Consider the following 18,818-nt stretch of genomic DNA (forward strand, 5'->3'; position numbering starts at 1 on the left):
CCGCTTTGAGGTATCTCCACAGCCAATGTATCTCGACGAAAAATGCGCTCGCAGACAACGTCAGACCTCAGAGAAGGCTGTGAGTTTCGACATTGACACAGTGAGGTTTGTTGTGTGCCAAAAGCAACGGCGTACACCGCGTGTGTTGGCAACTGAGGGCACACGCTGTGTGCGTGCGTATTGACTCCGTGTGTGTGTTGTGCACGCGGCATGGCTATAATAATAATTATAATTGGTTTTGAGGGAAAAGAAATGACGCATTATCGGTCTCATATATCGGCGGACACCTGAACCGCACCGTAAGGGAAGGGATAGAGGAGGGAGTGAAAGAAGAAAGGAAGAAAGAGGTGCCGTAGTGGAGGGCTCCGGAATAATTTCGACCCCCTGGGGATCTTTAACGTGCGCTGACATCGCACAGCACACGGGCGACTTAGCGTTTTGCCTCCATAAAAACGCAGCCGCCGCGGTCGGGCGGCATTACTCCGAAGTTGTGTATCAGTATCATGTTCTTTAGTTGTGTAATAAGTGAAGTGCAGACACAACAAATGGCGACGAGGATGGGGTTCGAACCCACGCGGGCATTCAGACTTTAAAATGGCACAAACATAATAAAAACAACATAATAAAAATAATGTTTTTCGCGTATTTTTTTAGTTTGTCTGGAATGCGCACCTCTTTCTCTCTTCCTTCTTTCACTCCTACCTTCCCCTTCCCTCACGGCACTGTTGAGGTGTCTATCGGGAAGTGACGCAGTCACTGGGCCATTGCCATTCCTTAAAAAAAAAAACACTAATTATCGTTGGCTACGGAGTGAGTGCAGAAAAGTTTTATCTGCGTCTACAGCTAAGTGTGCATAAGAAGGTTGCGGAGGCGTTGGCATCGATGCATTTAGCTCTTGTTCACTTTGGCTGCTTTAGCTTCACTCCACTTTAGCTCTTGGTTCGCGCGCTTCTGAACCAGATCCGAAACTCAATTAGTCAGACAGAAAGATTTCAGTAATATTGTTGTCAATAATTGTTTTAAGAGTTAATAAACAGTTATAAAAAGATTTATTGGTGTTTCAGTAACTCCACTTCATTCAAGTCCCACGATCCTTGGTCTAAAGTGGGCGGGCCACCACCGGCGCGGTGCTCAACACTGTCACAACAAATGCAATGGCGTCTGCCTATCAAGCAAAATCTTTGTACGATTTTGACAGCAAAGACAAGAGGCTGTTGAGCTTCAAACAGGATGAAAAATTTATAGTTATTGAGCAGCTATGCAAGGATCCAAACTGGTATTACGCTGTAAGCGAGAAAGGAATTGCCGGATTTGTCCCGGTCACCTACATCCTCCGGGAAGAGGCGAGCCTTACTTTTTTTTTTTTCGTGTTGACTGCTGCTGCTTGCAAAGTGACACGTTCTGTTTGCCGCTGCAGTTCTTCATTAAAGCGCACTGAATTTGTTATTCACTTCGGTATCGCTTTGTACGAACGTTCTGTTCATAGTTCTAGGAGTAGTCCCAGTAAAATTCAGAAGCTGCCCCATAGGAAAAGCGAGTTCATTATGTCTGCTCGTTGTTTGTGGTTATCGGTTTGATGATCACCGATGTTTCTGCAACTTGGGCCCATGGGCTGTGCAGAGCGAACGAGAGGAGTTCCTGGAGCTTGTGGAAAAGGCTCTCGAAGCGCTTCAAAACAGCACTTCCAGCCTAGATGAAGGAAACACCAGTTTTATGAGCTTGCAGAGGAAAGCCCTTAGGTACAGTAACGCTCTTTTGTAAGTTACCTCTTCGCTCATCTTCCTCATATCTTGTCTGTGTTGTTTCTGTGTTGGTTCTGCCCTGTGATCTTAAGCGTGTAAACATTTCGCGTCAGGAGTCATGCATTATAGCTGTCTGTGGCGTTTAGGTGAACGCCTGTTTTTACGGACAAACAGCGCAACCGCTGCCTGCCTATCGGGGCGCCAAGCTCAGAACTGGAACGGTACTGTCTGACAAAACTAAGTGGCGAAATTTCTCTGGGGAACTTTCATTGATGAGTAAACAATATTCATACATTGAAGATTGTGTCAGTTGGTTTTGGAAACAGGCGGCGTTACAACCGAGGCCAACACAACGCCGACTGCTTTATTCAGGTAGCTCACATGCTGCATTGTGAGCAGCCTACGCAGCTTACAGTGCAGTAGCTTGTGGTTAGTGAAAATTAAAAGAATGCTTTTACTTATTTTAAATTGTTGCTCTTTTCCAGACGACTCCATCATCTCAAAGAGAGCTTACGAAGCACATGTGAAGGTTAGTTTTTTGCTTTGCCTTGAGCCTCACAGGAAAGTTCAAGGTGTATCATTGTGACTTATGTTGTGGTGCGACAGCACCATGCCTTGCACCCACAGACAGACAGGCATTGTAATGCAGGCCATATGCATGGCACCGTTATAATTAAAAGGTAGCTGGGCTTTTCAGCTTGGGTTCTTTGTGCAGTTGAGGAGATTTAATGCACAGTATGATGAATGCAATGTCATTCAGAAGCTCCAAGAGCTCACCTTTTATGCTTTGTAACAGTTGTGTACTGAAACTTTCTATTTATTCCCTTCGCATGCTGTTTACACCCATGCTTCTACTTGACAACTTATCTTAGAGAAGCAAAGCTGGTCAGACAAAAGAAGCACCTCAAATTATAGCTTCCCGGTTGAGTATTTATGTTAGTTATTGGCTGAGTGCCTGTAACCACTTACTCCAGCTTCAACAGAACGTTCAGTTGAGCGAGTTGGTATATATGCATCTTTTGTAAAACTGCACGAAGAACGACGGACAAGAACAAAGACGACACGGGACGAGCGCTGCCATTGTAAAAGGTGTGAAATAATGAAAAAGAAAAAGAAAAAAATTCACAGCCATGTGGCATAGCACAAAGGTGCTGTACACGCACTGTGATCACGCGAGAAATAATGGAATCATACTATATCAGTCAAGAGCCAAAGTGTGTCAGCAAACCGTCAGTCACTCTCAATGACAGAGATAGCTTTTCTTGGTGGCCTTTGAGCGTCGCGTGCATCTCTGCCTCTTCTTTTATCTCTTTTAGCGTATCGTGTTTTACTATGTGTATGTTTCTCCCTTTATAAGCACCAGGTGTTGCTAATAAAACCTTAGTGGAGAGCAGCGCTCATCCCATGTCCTTCTTGTTCTTGTCCGTCATTGTTCGCGCTGTTTTACAAAAGATCCAGCTTCAAGACAACTCGTCAGTCAGGAGGTGCACTTTGCAAGATGCATTGCAGTCTTGACATGGGTTTTAGTTTGGTTTTTGGTTTGGTTTATTGGTGGTTTAACGTCCCAAAGCGACCCAGGCTATGAGGGACGCCGTAGTGATGGTCTCCAGTAATTTCGACCACCTGGGGTTCTTTAACGTGCACTGACATCACACAGTACATGGGCCTCTATAATTTCGCGTTCATTGAAATTCGACCGCCGTGGCCAGAATCGAACCCGTATCTTTCAGGTCAGCAGCCGAGCACCATAACCACTGAGCCACTGCGGCGGCCCCCCATGGTTTTTGCATTGTACCTCCTTTGGTGCCACCAGGCACAGATTTGTTTCATTGGTCCCCATGTATGATTCTTTCTTGTAGATGCTGCTTAGCAGCTATCTTGAGAAAGTATGTGGAGAAAGCTTGCAAGAACTGGCAGGAATAAAAATATATTGTTAAAATTCTATTTGGAACAGATGGCAGCTGAAGCTGTGAAGCTACTTTTATCACTGTCATGTGGGTTACACATACGTGAGCATATTTTGTGCTTCATCTCGTCCTAGTTCTGAATGTTCTGTTTTTAAGAAATGGACCTTCACCAACTTGCCCACTGGGATCATCTTGTAGGCTTGAAAGTGTGTTGCACTTTGGTGATGCTAGTGGTAATGGAAATGTCATAGACTGTTATTTACAGGTCATCAAGGTGTCAGTATTTGGCTGAAAAACACCAATTCCACTTGAAAGTTAGAAAGACATGAATTTTATGCTTCTTTAATGCTTTTAAACTCAAGGGGATATACGGATCGCTGAGCCACCTGTGCATGTAGCTTTTCCCCCTGTGTTCACAGTAATGGCATTACAGTTGCAACTGAAACCTACGTGACAATTTGCTTTTACATTTAATGGCCAAGATATTACCTTTGAACTTTGATAAATGTTGCTTTCACTCTCCTTTTTGGATAAGACATAGTTTTTATGTTCATTTTTATAAAAGTTTTTAGTGGGGCGGTCAAGTTAATTTTGTTGCTCAGAAAGTTAGTCACACTGTAGGCCTGTGAGCAGGAATAGATACAGTTTTCCTGCTTCAGTAAAAATTTTGATTTATAATGCATTATTTGCCTCTCACATACAGTATTGCCATTTGGTATGGGGCTCGACAATGCAATCCAATATTAACGAACTTCTATTATTGCAAAAAAATATATCTTGTGTATTATTGAAAACCTACCCTATGTAGAGCATAGTGAACCTGTCTTTGAAAAATGTAATTTTTTTTTAATTCAGCAAATATATAACCAAAGACTATTGAATCAATTTTATTTCTGTTCTCGAGGACTCTGCATGACATTCACTGAAATAGCAAACTTAGAACAGTCTGCACTAGTACGACTAACTCATCACCTACCCAAACCTATAGTTTTCACAATAGAGGTATAGAGAAATTCTAACTCCTTCAGAATTCAACTTGCTCATGAAATGTTACCCCTAATCAATGTGTTCCACCACTTGCTATACATTTTGCGCTGCAGTATTATTTTCCCTTTTTTTTTCTAAAGCAGTCATATTTTTGATCTTTAAGTTATATACATTTTTCCTTTCGTTGTATTGTACCAATTATGATCCGTCGCCCTGTGAAAGTGCTCCAGAAAGTGTGTATGCCTTCCACTGCTGCTGCTTGTACGGGGGTCAAGGTCTCCTCAAGCTGCTTGCATGCAGCTTTTACCTCGGCATCCTCCTTCCTTAAGAATGGGAAATAATGAATGAATGAATGAATGAATGAACAAACGAACAAGCGAACACGGACGGACAGACTGTATTGTCAGATTTACCATACATAGCTGCGTCTGAAAAGCAAGTTCTCTCTGAATTCTAAGGTCCATAACATTGAACTTTTGGCAAATGTACAGTATTCCCTGCTGCAACTTGTAAATAAGGAATTCACTGCCTTCACCGTGTGTATGCATTCGTGTCAGCTGGAGGAGGGAAGTAAGGCACAGTACTGCTTGTATGAGGGAACAATTTTTGAAAATGTTAATGGCATAGACCTTTGCATTGTTTACACAAAAAAATGAAAACCCGTGTTCTTTGGACTGTTGCTAACTCAAGCAAAACACTCGCACTACCACTTTCTCTGTGCTTGCTACCAATGCATGCAACAGTGCAGCAAGAAATATGGCAGCATGCAGAGTGTGCATTTTGCAGACGTGATGTAAAAGTGCCCCTGACTGTTTTGTATCTTCAATGACACATCAGTGCTGCAGTTTTAGTTTCTCGGGTTAAATTGAATATCAGAGTAGGACAGACACTAATGGCCTTGCCATATCAATTCCACACAAACCAATGAACAATATGCACATGCTCAGTTAGTGTTACAAGATCTCTGTTTTGTCAAGTAGAGTTGGAATGGAATGTGATGGTGAAATAAGAAATGTTTTTGGAATTTAAGTACCCACTTGACTAGGTGTGTGGAGAAGACAAAGGATTTATTTAAAAGGCTCTTAAGAATTGAACTCTTAAAAGCGCATTTAGCTAGGTGTGGATTTGAGCTATTTGATGCTCTGTGATACTTGTAGGACTAAGCACGAAAGTCTTACGTTGTACAGTTATTCATGAGAGCGTAGTTATGCATTATTTATTTATTTTATTAATTTATTTACTTTATTAATTTATTAATTCAGTCATTTGCTTATTTTTATTTATTTATTAATTTTCCATGCACTCAAGTGCCATGGCATTTTAAAGGGGACCTGGAAAAAAAACAAATAAAACTGCAAAACTACATAGCTAAAGGCAATGTGGTTAGAAAATGAAAAAAATGTAAACACGTGTGAGAAACTACATTAATGCAAAAGATAGTGCATTTGAGCATACTGATATATTTCTGAACCTTTGGCTTCAGTTTTGTCTGAAAACAATGTGCACTAGAGTTATGAAATGAGTAGTACAAAAAAAATCCTTTGGCCTTATTGGTACATTCTTTGTTGCTGATGGGGATTTTGAAAATATACCATGCTAGCACTTTCATATATTTGGCAGCATCTCTAATATCAAAGAAAGTTGCAGTTGTCACTGCTGTGGGCTTATGTCACCTAAGTCTGTGTCTTGTTTTGTGCACAACCCTGCAAGCATCACATATTTTTCTCATCCTAAGGTTGGATAATAAGACTTTTTATAGCGCTTGGCCATCAGTGAGGGGATGGTAGAAGCACTCGTATCTTGCGATCATTGAGTAGCTTTGGTGTATAATAAAAAAATATGCGCAAAAATACTTGTACTACTGGCACAAATCCTATAAAAGTTTATGATTCTTGTTATCATAATAGAGACTTTAAAAGCTAAAAATATATACTTTTATATTTGCGAAATTTCTTGATATGCCCACCCCTGTCATGAATTTCAGGCTTAAATCTCCCCCCCCCCCCTCCTTTTTTTTTTCACTTAAAGGGACTATGCAACGAATAAAAAGTAACTTGTAAATGTTTTCAATGCTTAGAAATGATGCTAAGAAGCATTCACACCAAGTATGAGTCTTCAGAACTGAGCCGGCAATTTATTATGAACTTTTAAAAACCGTGTTTATCAAAATTCGCAGGCCGATTGGTGTGCTCGTAGTGACCGATTTTGAAACTAAAATCGTGGAACAGAGACGTCACTGTACCATGACGTCGCCAGGCCAGCACACGCTCTCATTCGCTGGAGCCACGACAGCCACGACGTCACGGGCACACTTCCGGTAGCCTTGTAAATTGTCTGCTCATGCCGCCGCGCGACCCTCTCGGGCAAGCGCTAGCCAGGGCATTGCATTCGCGCATATGGTTTCAATTTTCCTCTGCCGCCTCCTTCCATCGGGAGTTCGGAGCCACTCGCACGGCTCTTCGTGCGCACGCATAGGGCTCGATGCCCATTGCGGCCGTAAAAGCGAGCAGTCGCATCTCGAGGTCCGGGTTTATTACTGCTAATTACCACAGATGACACGCAAAGAAACCCGACGCGCGCCGCAATCCAGGAAGGCGAAGAGACCGGAGAGATGCCGCCACGCCGCCGACGCTGCTGCTGGGGGGCTAGGAGCGGCAACCGGAAGTTACAAAAAGAACGTCAGCGGATGACGTATTCATGGGTGGGGCCTAGTCGCAGAGCTGTTTTCTTTATTTTTTTCTGGTGCTCCTCGTGTACGAGTTGAGGGGGGAGAGGAGGAGCATAATTTTTAATCGTCTATATCTTCGCTGTTATTGATGCTAGATCAAAAATTCTTGCACTGTGGTGACTAGTGATCGAATGTCTATCTCTCGTCTGCTTTACGGAATCTCAATTAATTTATTGCATAGTCCCTTTAAAAGGCACTAGAAGTTGGAAGGCTGTAGCGTGGCCATTCGTGGGACTGCAGGGGATCAAAGTTGGGTGTGCATATTATGCGGGAGAAAAAAAAATCAATTTTGATTACTAAAGTTGTTCATTATTTGAGTGCATTCATTACGCGAGTAAATACAGTACTAGATCTTTCTGCATTTGTAAGACACAACTCATAGGATGTCTAAGTGACATGTTTTTAAGTAGTGCCTGCCATTCTCTTGTTGATAGGTCCTCTGCGGGACACACCTCGAGAGACCGCTTTGGGCCACCAGTCACCCAGTGACTTTCTACAGGAAGAATACTCGCGCATCAACTCTGACTGGATCTCGGAGAATCTCGCTGGTGCTGACCTTTGCTCCTTGGAACCAAGCTCACCTGCCCAGGCTAGCAAGCGGTCTGCTTCCTTGACTGCTGCTGTAGATGATGCCCACCTGCCGACACTTGCCGCTGAACTAATTGAACAGGTTATGTCTGCTTTTATTCAAATTTGGTGGTGCTCCAATCTGGCCTTCGTGATGTTGCATTCGTGACTGATGCCAATCAGAGAATCTCATGTTGCCTCAGCTAGATGCATCTAACAGGATAATGAAGTGCATGTATTAGAAATTTTATGCTAGTCTCTGCCGTTTTCTTTGTTATTTCTAAACCACAGTTTACAGCTGATGTTGCAATAAGAAGGGACATAGCCTAAGAACGTCAACCTTTGAAAAACTTGCGTGATTTAAATCAAATTTGGATAGATAGTTTTATCCAGTATAACAGAAGCCCTTGTGGTGAATATTATTGCTGGGGATTAACATTTAGAGCAGTTACAGTTATTGAATGATCAAGTAAGTGTTCTCATGTAGGAAAACTGTAGTTTTGAAATGAAAGGAGAGTGGGAAATTTATATACATACACAATATTTTTGAATGGTTTGGTTATGTAAATGCAAAACCTTTGTCATGTATAACCTCTAACAATTACATGTCTTACTCTTACAATTTTTTTTTTTGAAAAAATTTCTGGAAACAACAATACCACTTTTCTGCTTTCATCTTACCGTAATATTCTTTTTTAGGGTGGTAATGAATGCTAATATTGTGGAAAATCTGAATCCACAGTCACTTTACCCATAAAATACTACCTCAGAAAACTTCAGAAAATCTTGCCTTTTGTGCAAGGTGGAAATTATGATCTTGGGCTGAACTGGGCCATTGTAAAAGGGGAGGTTGTTTCAAAAGAGCCCCCTTTAATTGCTTAATTTCTGGTGCATGTGCATTGCTGAAAAGGCACCAGGAAAATTTGTTATGCCACCTTGAAGTTTTCGCTGTTTTGGGACAACAGCTTGGAGCTTCGATTTTTGACCGCTTTGGAGCAGTTAGATGTGCATGCTCATTCCCGTGGCGCATTTTTTTGGGACTCGAATGGTACTGGCTTGTTAATAAATGCTTATTCATTTTTTTTTTCAACTAGAGACTGTGTATATTTTTCTTCCACATTTCTGAACAGCCAAGGAATCCAAAACTTCAGTATATTAGAACAGATTCTTGGCCAAAAGATTAGTTTTTTGCACTGTGTCTCTCCTGAACAACTGTCTAGCCTGTGAATTTGAATAAAAAATTGCTGAAATTATCCAGGTGAGGAAGAAATCTTCGTGTTCTTTCTAACCCAGGCCCTTTTTAGTTACTCAGTGATCTTGAGCACATTTATGAAGATAACTGAAGAGGGTAGAGTTCCTTCAAATATTTACTTGAACCTAGAATTAATAAGGGGTGCAACTTAAATTAGATGTTGTTTCTTAACCTGCACACTTTTGAAATCTTTTGAAATGTACCACGCCCTGAACAGGTGCTTAGTTCATGTACATCGTTCTTTTTTCATATTTCCCAGAAAAGTAGAGGGCGTTATTTGAAGTCAAAAGCTTCAAGAACTGTAAAAATGTCTTAAGGACCTCAGAGAGCCTGTGGACCCTGATTTGAGAACCACTAGTTTAACTGATTTGCTCATCATATGCTCAGCTGTGCTGTAAAAATTCAGTTGGAAACGTTTCTATAAGCTGCTGTACAGGCTCCCACCGTTGAAGCATGTGGGGATTATACAAGGCACAAGTTAACTTGCAATCCATCTTATCACAAGATGTGGCACCCTCTGAGGAGTGGCAAAGACTGGTCGAAAACAAACACATGTGGGACACGCAAACGTGATCAGATTCCACGAGGTGCAAACTGCACCTGCGAAGCGGCAAGTGTGTGCATAGCAGCTGCCGCCATCTGTCACTTGCTCTTGCTGCTAACCTGAACTGCACTTGCGCAGTAGGAGCTGGCGGTTTGTTTTCAACCAGTGGAGCTTGAGGAGAAGAGACTCGCATGCACAGAGTGGCCTTGTGACAAAGAGTGATTATGCATTGGTCATTGCTAGGTTGTCTAATCTTGCATATGCCACAGGCTGCAGTGTGGAAGGTAATTGCTATAACCATGTACTTTATATGTGTTGTACTTACGTGACTCACAACTTTTTTGTATTTGCATTTGTGCTTGCCCTAAAACTCTCCTTGTGTTATTTTTCCTCATTCACGTGATTTTTGCCATGTTCTGCCCGATGTGGTACATAGGATGTTGTGAGTTTTTAGAACTGGTTCAAGCTGGTTGTTAGTGTTCATGGTCTGTTATTAGGTGGTGGTCTGTTATTAGGTGCAGGGTTTCTTCCAACTATAGTTTTATTACATTTTTATATATATGTTATGTTAGTTCTTTTCCAATAGTGAGGTCTTTTGCATGCCCTTTAATGTGTATTATACTGTAGAAACCTTTGTGTTGTATAATTCAGGAGGTTATTTGTGGGTATTAAAGAAAGGAAAGGTTTCATCTGTGTATAATGGAACCAGAAACACCTACTTCACAATATTGTTTATATCATCTACACTTTGCGCTTACTAACGGTTGTCGGTTTGGCTGCCCTCAAAAAAAATAAAAAATTATTGGCTGCCTGTGCTAAAGGTATACACCTTTCTACCAGCCATTGCACTGTAAATTGTGCACTCAAATCACTGAGAAGTGCACATTATACCGCAAGGACTAAGTTTCAGATTCTCATGCCAAACTGAAAAATTCCCCTCGGTGTTTTTATGCTATATGTGCACTGAACTTTGCTGAAAGTAGCTAATACTCCCAGGTCACATTTTCAAGGCAATTTTATCGCTTGCCTGTTGGTGCAGTTGGAAGAACCATCTGTTGCCATCTGTTTTATTGCATAGATATTATTCTAATAAATATATTTTTTTTGTACTGGCTTCACATAATTTATGGCTTTTTGTAATTGAACTTCTTTAAATGCATAACTCTCTTCTTACACTGCTAAAATAGGCACTTTCAGTGTATTTTGACAATGGAAACTAAGTCAACCTATTCTGCACATTTTGTCTGACTGTATTAGATATATAGTAGGATACAACTTAAAGAAACAGCAGTTGTTAACACTGGACCACGGACTGTGGCGTACTGTATCACTCCGCTAGCCAGTCGCAAAAGGAAACGAAATCAGCTTTTAATGTTTGACTTTATTAAACAAGCCAGGTATCAAAATTCTAGAGCTCATAACTTTTTTCTCGTGATTGGCTTCTTATTTAGGTGACAAGAGAAGTTTTAACAACGGACTACTTCTTTGTTGTATAAGTGACTTAAAAATTACACATCATCCTGTTTACTTCATTTTTGGCTGTAACTATAACATCTTGTAACTCTCAAGCACTTGCCTTAAGAGATGACAGGTTCTGAAGGGTAATGCAACTTTCCTATTTAGTGCTGTTGTGTCTGTACCACTTTGTAGCACTTAATCATGTGCATTAATTTCTTATGGTAGGATGACCTGTATGCCTTTGTGTTGGTCTGCTTGCAGGTTCGGAGCCAGACACAGCTGAGCCACAGCCTGTCAAGAGTTGCCGTATTAGCTGTGCTCCGTTGCCTTTCTACATCCTTGCCAAACTCTGCTTGTCCTTGGGAGGGCCTTCTGGACAGTGTGCTCAAAGCTGAGGTCTCTGCTCTTGCTCCTGCAACTGCTCGTACAACTGCTGAAGTTAATAAGCCTGTAGTACTAAAAATATGAAAAGAAAATCTTGGCCTGTTTTCTCACATTCTTTGTTTGCATATAGTTGAATATGACAGTTAAGGGACATGTACTCTGGATTTTTGCAGGCTCTTTGTATAGGCATAGGCATGTTTTAAATTTTCATCAAAGCCTTTTTTTTTTTCATTCCTTTCACTCAGAGCATATGTGAAACTAATTCTGTTTTAATGTTTTAATGGTCTTACAGGAGTGCGAGAAGCCTCTGGTAGCCAGTCAGGATGGCGACCGACTACAGTTGATTTTCCGGAGGCTATGGAACTGCAAAAATGATGACCAGCAACGTAGCTGGCCAATTCATGAGGATGAAGGGCTCATCTTGGGTCTTCTGGAAGAACTCTACACGATCCTGGTATGGTTGACGCAATAACAGCAAATGATTTTTCTCAAGCTTCATTTTGCTATGTGTTATAATACGTTGAAAAGTACTTTAAGGCAGGTACACATTCAGGGTTGCTCTTGTTGGGCATGTACCGCCCCACTCTTTCCTCCCCGCCTTTCTGCCCGATACACGAAGGCACCTTGGTCTCCTCCCAAAAATGATTCCTGGCTTTGTGCTTTTTCTTTAAATACAGGTTGATGCTGATCCTCGAGTGTCCCGTTCAGTTGTACAAGCTGATGAATATGACTGTGTCTCAACTTTAGCCCTCTACTATCAAATGGTAAGTGTGTGTTAGTCTAAATTTCTAGCCTTGACAAGAGTATATGGGAGTTTACTTACTACAGTAAAAGCTCGTTGATTTGAAAATCTGGAGAACTGCCAATGTGGTACCGGCCAATGCCTGTGTAAGTCTATGGCATCGAACGCTTGCTAACTCAGACGTTACAAGTCTTGCACAGATTAATTCGAACAGGCTTCTGAAGGGAGGCCGCATCCAGTATTGGCCGGCATGGCAAGCGGTCATCAAAATAGCCCTATTCTAACCTAAATAACATGCTGTAGAGTCACCTGCACACTTCTGACGTGCGCGCAACTGCAGTTGTGACGAAAACCGTACTAACCCATCTCCGTGAATAGTCCAACCTCCTAGTTTTTTGCTTTTCTGAGCTTTGCGCCAGCCCGTGACGACAGTGGCTATCAGCTGCTCATCAACCAGCCATCCTAGCCCAGCTACACACAGTTTTGAACACTGATTGGTGCCACTGTGCGTTTCCCTCGCTTCCATCCACGTGATTTTTCTATTGCGCCCAAACTGCACGCTCTTCACATGCCATTCGCTCTTTGTATGGAGAAGCTCACATGCGACGCAGCTGCTTGTGAGAAAGCTCCAGCATGCCCACATTGTACCCTGAAGGATACTGGGGAGGCCATAACCTTTTAGCAGCAGTTCTGCTTCAGTGTTTCCAAAAGTGTGCACACAATAAGGCATGGGTGGAAATGTGAAAAATAGTCATTGTCGCACAGTTCTCACTTTAAAAGTAGGCAACCATTGCCCAGTCTTTCACCAAATAAATTTACTGTGATATGAGTGGTTCTTGACTTTTCAGGGTCATTCAGTAATTTCTACATTTTTTAGGGTCTCTTGAAGATAGAATTATGGAGCTTTTATTGTAGCATACCTCTAAGTCCCATTGGACCATGCTAGTTGAGTTTAAAAGTCAACTGGTATACATTTCCAAATGGTATATGATTTATAATAAAGTAGCAAATTTATAATACAAAACATTCTAAAAATATCATAGAAACTTTTAATTCAGGAGCCAGCTTGGTTTTGGATCATGTGGAGTGCAGCCGTGGGGCAACAGGCATCTGTGCAACAAGCAGGTCTCGGTGCTAGTAATTTTTACAGCAGGTTAGCTTGTCTTCAGGTTACTCCACACACACCACACCTCACCATACCATACCACACCTAACCATGCCATACTGTGCTGTATTATACTGTACCATATGATGACATACCGTACTGTACCGTAGCATACTTAACCTAAGCTTTATAACAAATTTTATTGCGGTTAGTATTCGCAGTAGGCAGCAGGTAATGCAGTTGCAGTCTTGATTGCCTTTTACTTTCGTATAACAGTGAGATACAAAATAGGGTAATAGGTTAAGCAAAAGCTATTGCATATCTTTTATGAGGTTTTTGAAAACGGTTATTTAATGCTTGCTTTGAAAATACGGGGACATCATGCTTGAATGCTATATGTTTATCATTGCTGAGAATGTGGCAATTAGCTACTAGGCAGTAAATTGTACTGAATTAATTTGTAGTCTTTACACTGCATTTGTGCAGCTTTCAGACTGGCAAAACTGATTTCTCTCTCTCAGTTTCACCTCTTTTTTTCTTGCAAATCAGTGCACACTGATTCCTGACATTCCACTTCAGACACCAAATGCAAAGGCCTGGGGTGACCTTCGTAGTTCAAGAATGGCACACAATACTGCACCATTTCTGCCAACATGATTGTTGCACTATCGGGCCATTGCTTGTGAAAAGTGTATTGTTAAATAACAATTGGGTGGCTTAAATAAAAGTTTGTCATGTTGTTGACACATCAAATTGGCTGTCTGAATAGGAGCTATTGATAAAACATTTAGACCCTTGAAAAGGGCCCTCTTTATGGTTCCAAGAAATTAGTTTGAATGATTAGAAACGCAAAGGCATATCCAGTGCCCTGCCAAAGACAAAAACGGCATGGTAATAACAGTGCAGTGGACCGAATGAGAACTAGACAACACACAGCACTTTTCGTCCTGTCAGTTGCGCATTTATTTCTCATTTTGAGCTGTAACATTTGCCCAGGTCTCTGCCTTAACTCATGGAAGGGAACTGTTCATTTGGTTTCAGTGAATTTGATTGTTTATAAATAAAGCAAATATAACTTTGGTGAAAATTAAGTGGCTTAACTAGGAATTTTAAAATCTATTTAGGCTTTTTGTTTCATTTTAGCTAGCATAGTGGCACAATCTATGTTGTTTCTATGAACCTAGTTGGCTTTCAGTTTAATTTTTGCATGTAAGTGTAATTGGTACCATTTGGAAAATGCAGATCTTTCAGTGATCTGTGCTCAAAATTATACAGGCTTTTGGTTTACGCTCGAAGCTTATTGCCAGTGGTGTCTTGCCCATAGCGACATTTACATGAACTTAATACAGTAGGGTTGCGATTGTCATAGGTGAGAAATGGGTTATTGGGCATATGTGAACACTAATGGGTAGGGTTGGGTGGGTTGAGAGAACATACCTGCCACAGGTATGTTGACTTGCCCCGTCGGCAAATTACACCCAATTCTGTTGCACCTCTGAAGCAGGTGTTCGGCACATGAGGATAGCAGGAACAGGCGCTTGTTTACTGCGCACACTTCCGTGTTTCCATGCCTCCGAGGGTATGTCACGACTGGGCTGACTCACTGGTATCAACTTCGCAGTGATTGTGGATGACCTGGCTTAGCTCAACACTGATTTGACATCCTCTTTTCAGGTTCATGTAATTGAGGCATATGCAAAAGTTTATAATTGAAGTAAGCTATAGATAGTAGTTTCTTTCCTTGTCAAAGTGACCCACTCCGTTGTTGGAGCACTTATGGGAAGTAGTTTTTCCACTGAATGCCTGTAGTAGCAGAAAATTCCTTAGCCTCCTTTTCATTTTTGCTGCTCAAAGGACCCTAGTATTCTCATATAACCACCTTTTCAGGCCTTTCTTCAGTTCTGACTAAAGCTTTATCATAAGCCTCTTGTAAAAAGTGTACTGTGTCTGTCTTTCCTGCTTTTATTCATTCATAATTCAATATCAACTCACTGTTCAAGTTGAGCATCCATTCTTCTCACTGCAGGAACCCCATAACCGTGTAATAAAGGTTTTTCATTGCTATTTCATGCTACCTAGTAGAGTTAAGGCTGAATGGGTTTAGCAGCATAGCTGTGATGTGTTGTCACTCACATAACACACAAAAAATTACACTTTTTTTTCTTAGAGGAGAGGTGGGTATTGGATATAAAATCAATCTGAAGCCTTGTGAGCTAAGACTATTTGCTTGAGCAGCAGGGCATAAAACTTTAGTTCTGCATTCAGTTGAGGCCACTGAGAGATGGGCTTTTGCAGGAGCCACGAGCCTCGTTACGCGTGTGGATGTTGCGGGTGTTCTTGACGCTTTGCGAGCTGGACCTGCGGGTGGTGTCACTGCTGCTGCACTCGGTGCTGCCCATGGAGCTGGCACGGGACCTCCAGTCAAACACTGATGGTCAGAAGACATGAGCTATTTTTGCCCGCGATTCTCCTGTGATGTTGGGCAGTATTGTGCTTGCCTTAAGAGCAGTGTTAAGCTCTGGGGAATGGCATGGTGCCCCCCCCCCTCAATTCGTGATACCTGAGCCATACTTGATGTAGTTAAAATATCGTTAGTTTGTTTGTCACTGGGCTGACAGAATCACACCTGGGGCTGTCTGAGGCCAAGGTGCTTTGATGTCCTCACTGACCATAAATCTTCCTCATAATGGAATGGAAACTCTTTGTATGCAGCTTGGAAGTGGCAGCGTTGTGACAGTAATGTCCATGAGACATTTTAGAGGAGAATATTGTATGTTGTTATTTGAGAAATTTGTTATCAATGTGTGTGTACTAGTATGTTTATTGCATAAACCTTTGGCCTTGTGCATAAACAAATGCTTGTTATTGCACAAAAAGTTTGTTAGTTCCCAGTCAGAAAGAAAACAGATTGAAGTTTCAAACACGTAATTGGTTCTCATTGGGTTCCAATAATGCTTTTGGAGCTTCTGTGTGGCGGTTCCAAAATGCAGAGAGACTTGTACTTGTGAGCTGTGCAGGCAGACTGTGTGGAAAGGATAGGATGCTTTCATAAATATGGTTTTCATTAGCATTGGTTTTCACATTCTCTTGACTACACCATGCATAAATGTTTTTAATATGAGAACTAAAATTAATTGGTGCTAAATTTAGCCCTTTTTTTTTGCATTCATTTTTGGTATATTGTTTTCCATTTTCATTGATTATTTATTTTTCTTGAATTCACCAAATGCACACTAGCTTTGTGTTGGGAACCATATGTTAGGTGTGAAAAGGTAACAGAACATTTTTATTTATTATTTAGAACTTATCTGTCAAAATCATTTCAGTCGTGTGAAAATGAAAAACATTATGAAATGATTTCTGTGCTCGTGCCACTTGAAAAATGGGCAATCCAGAAATTGGGCTTTAGTATACCACGATTTACGCTTGTTGGAATTGTCTGCTTTGAGTATGTTTTATTATGCTTAATTCAGTCAAAGTAGCATTCTGCGAGTGTGAATATGACCTCATCCAGCATAGGCATTGCTGTCAATCTATTGCAGAGTGGTATGTGGTGCATTAAGCATTGGGCAGTGAGAATTATATTTTTGTTGTCAGTCACTGCTTCAGTAAATGCCTGTTTGTCTAAATAGCAAGGTCATGCTTGAGACAATAATTTTTCTCATTGTAAGGTGATTATACTCATTTGTGTTTAAAAATTGTGCACATTGATTAGATACTCATTGTTTTGCTCAAATTTTTTCTGACCACCTGTACTGTCAAATAAGTTAGGTTTGTAGAAAATATGGGGATTATTTTGACCTGATGTGTTGCAGACATTGAGCGAATGAAGTACACAGCTCTGCTACTGACAGTAATCTTCTCTACTGGAGAAAAGCCACCAAATAATGTCTATGGTATGTTCTGCTTCTGTTAATTTTTCATTTTACTGTGGTATCCTGCCACATTTGTCAACAGCATGCTTTCATTGTATTGTTGACGAATGTAGCATTGCTCTGACTACATCAAATTTTTGTGGCACTGCTGTGGTGACCTAGTAGTTCTGGCATGTATGTCATATTGAGCACCCCTTTTCCCTTCACTTGTCTGCTTAATAGTTTAACGAGGGCCTCAGATCTGGCAGTCTTGATGCTGTAGGTAGCATAAGAGGGTTCTCACACAGCTTCCGCCCTCACCGTTCGACCACATTCTTATGTGGCACTCGCAGTTATACAGGACATACTGCGTCTGCCGCTGTGGACGAGGGTGGTGCTGGTGAACACTCTCAAGGTTTGGCTACACTATACATAAATACCCAAGTACCCCCGAAAGCAGGAGATTGGACAGCCGTCGCCATGGCTCAGTTGGTAGGGCACCAGACGTAAAATTCGGAGGTTGTGGGTTCGGATCCCACCGGCAGCATGTGGCTGTTTTTCCTTCTGCTTTCTTATAAATTATCTTTAAGTGATAAAAAAGTTACACTAATAATCTCCAACTAATAACACCACAAATTGAGAAAAAAAAATCCCCTATGCTCCTTGGTTACGGTGACTCTTGGCTCAAATGTAACACGAGGGGCGACTTCACATGCTGCCCAGCGCAAAAAAATAAAACCACGAATGTAACGCGAGGCTTAGGGACGCAAAACAAAGTACCTTTAATAGACATCGTGGCTAGCATGTTTACTCACCTTCCTCGGTTTCGGAGGCCGAGTTCTCAGAAACGGAGTCCTCCTTTTCGCTACCAATGTCTCCCGGTAACTTCTGCCGCATCGATGTTGTTCGCCGCAGAGAGAATCCATTCCTCTTCATGAACGTTTGGGCCCACCCACGAGATGCTATGAACTTCCCATCTCCCGAGCAACTTCTCTAACTTTCGAACGGATCAGCTCGACACTGACCCCATGAGACGGTTGCGCTGCTCGATGACAAAGTCCGCCACTTTTTTCTCCACCTGGACATGATGGCCATGGCAAGGCTCACGAAATCCTTTGTGGCCGGGCTCACATTTAAAAAGCCTCTTCCGCTGCAGCCACCATCCTCTGGTGGTTGACTCGTTGAGGTCAAGTCTTCGAGCTGCTGCAGAATTCCCAGCCTCTTCAACTAACAGGATCGCTTTTCTCTTAAAATGAGCGTCGCACTGAGCACAACGCGTTGCCATCATGTGCACTGAATCAATACACCGCAAGCGACGCCACAAGAACACGACGCGACGATGTGTTGAGCGCGAGGTCGCGACGAACACAAAAAAATGACAGAGAACAACGCTTTGACTTTGGATGGATGAGGATTTGGCTTCTGTGGTACCCATGTTGCCAGCATAAGATCACAAATCTGCGGAAACCGAAACCAAGCTAATTGCTTTGAAATGGGTGCACCGCGGCACTGCTTTAGGCCAACTGAAGTGCGGTATTCGATTATAAC

The 18,818-nt window shown here is 41.8% G+C and overlaps 1 protein-coding gene across 2 annotated transcripts in view; it reads left to right on the forward strand.

The window, feature by feature from the left end:
- Positions 1-1,135: 1,135 nt before the first annotated feature.
- LOC144114549 (NCK-interacting protein with SH3 domain) overlaps positions 1,136-18,818 on the forward strand; it is a 29,106-nt gene continuing 11,423 nt past the window's right edge. Inside the window, exons 1-9 of one of the 2 annotated variants that reach the window (XM_077648353.1) lie at positions 1,136-1,343; positions 1,621-1,757; positions 2,228-2,271; positions 7,799-8,034; positions 11,447-11,581; positions 11,862-12,023; positions 12,247-12,333; positions 15,712-15,850; positions 17,232-17,312. In XM_077648353.1, coding sequence (XP_077504479.1) covers positions 1,155-1,343; positions 1,621-1,757; positions 2,228-2,271; positions 7,799-8,034; positions 11,447-11,581; positions 11,862-12,023; positions 12,247-12,333; positions 15,712-15,850; positions 17,232-17,312 — 1,210 coding nt within the window. In that variant the 5' untranslated portion in view covers positions 1,136-1,154. The remainder of the gene's footprint in view (positions 1,344-1,620; positions 1,758-2,227; positions 2,272-7,798; positions 8,035-11,446; positions 11,582-11,861; positions 12,024-12,246; positions 12,334-15,711; positions 15,851-17,231; positions 17,313-18,818) is intronic. The other variant, XM_077648354.1, reaches the window with a different exon arrangement.

This window comes from Amblyomma americanum, chromosome 1 (assembly GCF_052857255.1).
Source record: "Amblyomma americanum isolate KBUSLIRL-KWMA chromosome 1, ASM5285725v1, whole genome shotgun sequence".
Lineage (NCBI taxonomy): Eukaryota > Metazoa > Arthropoda > Arachnida > Ixodida > Ixodidae > Amblyomma > Amblyomma americanum.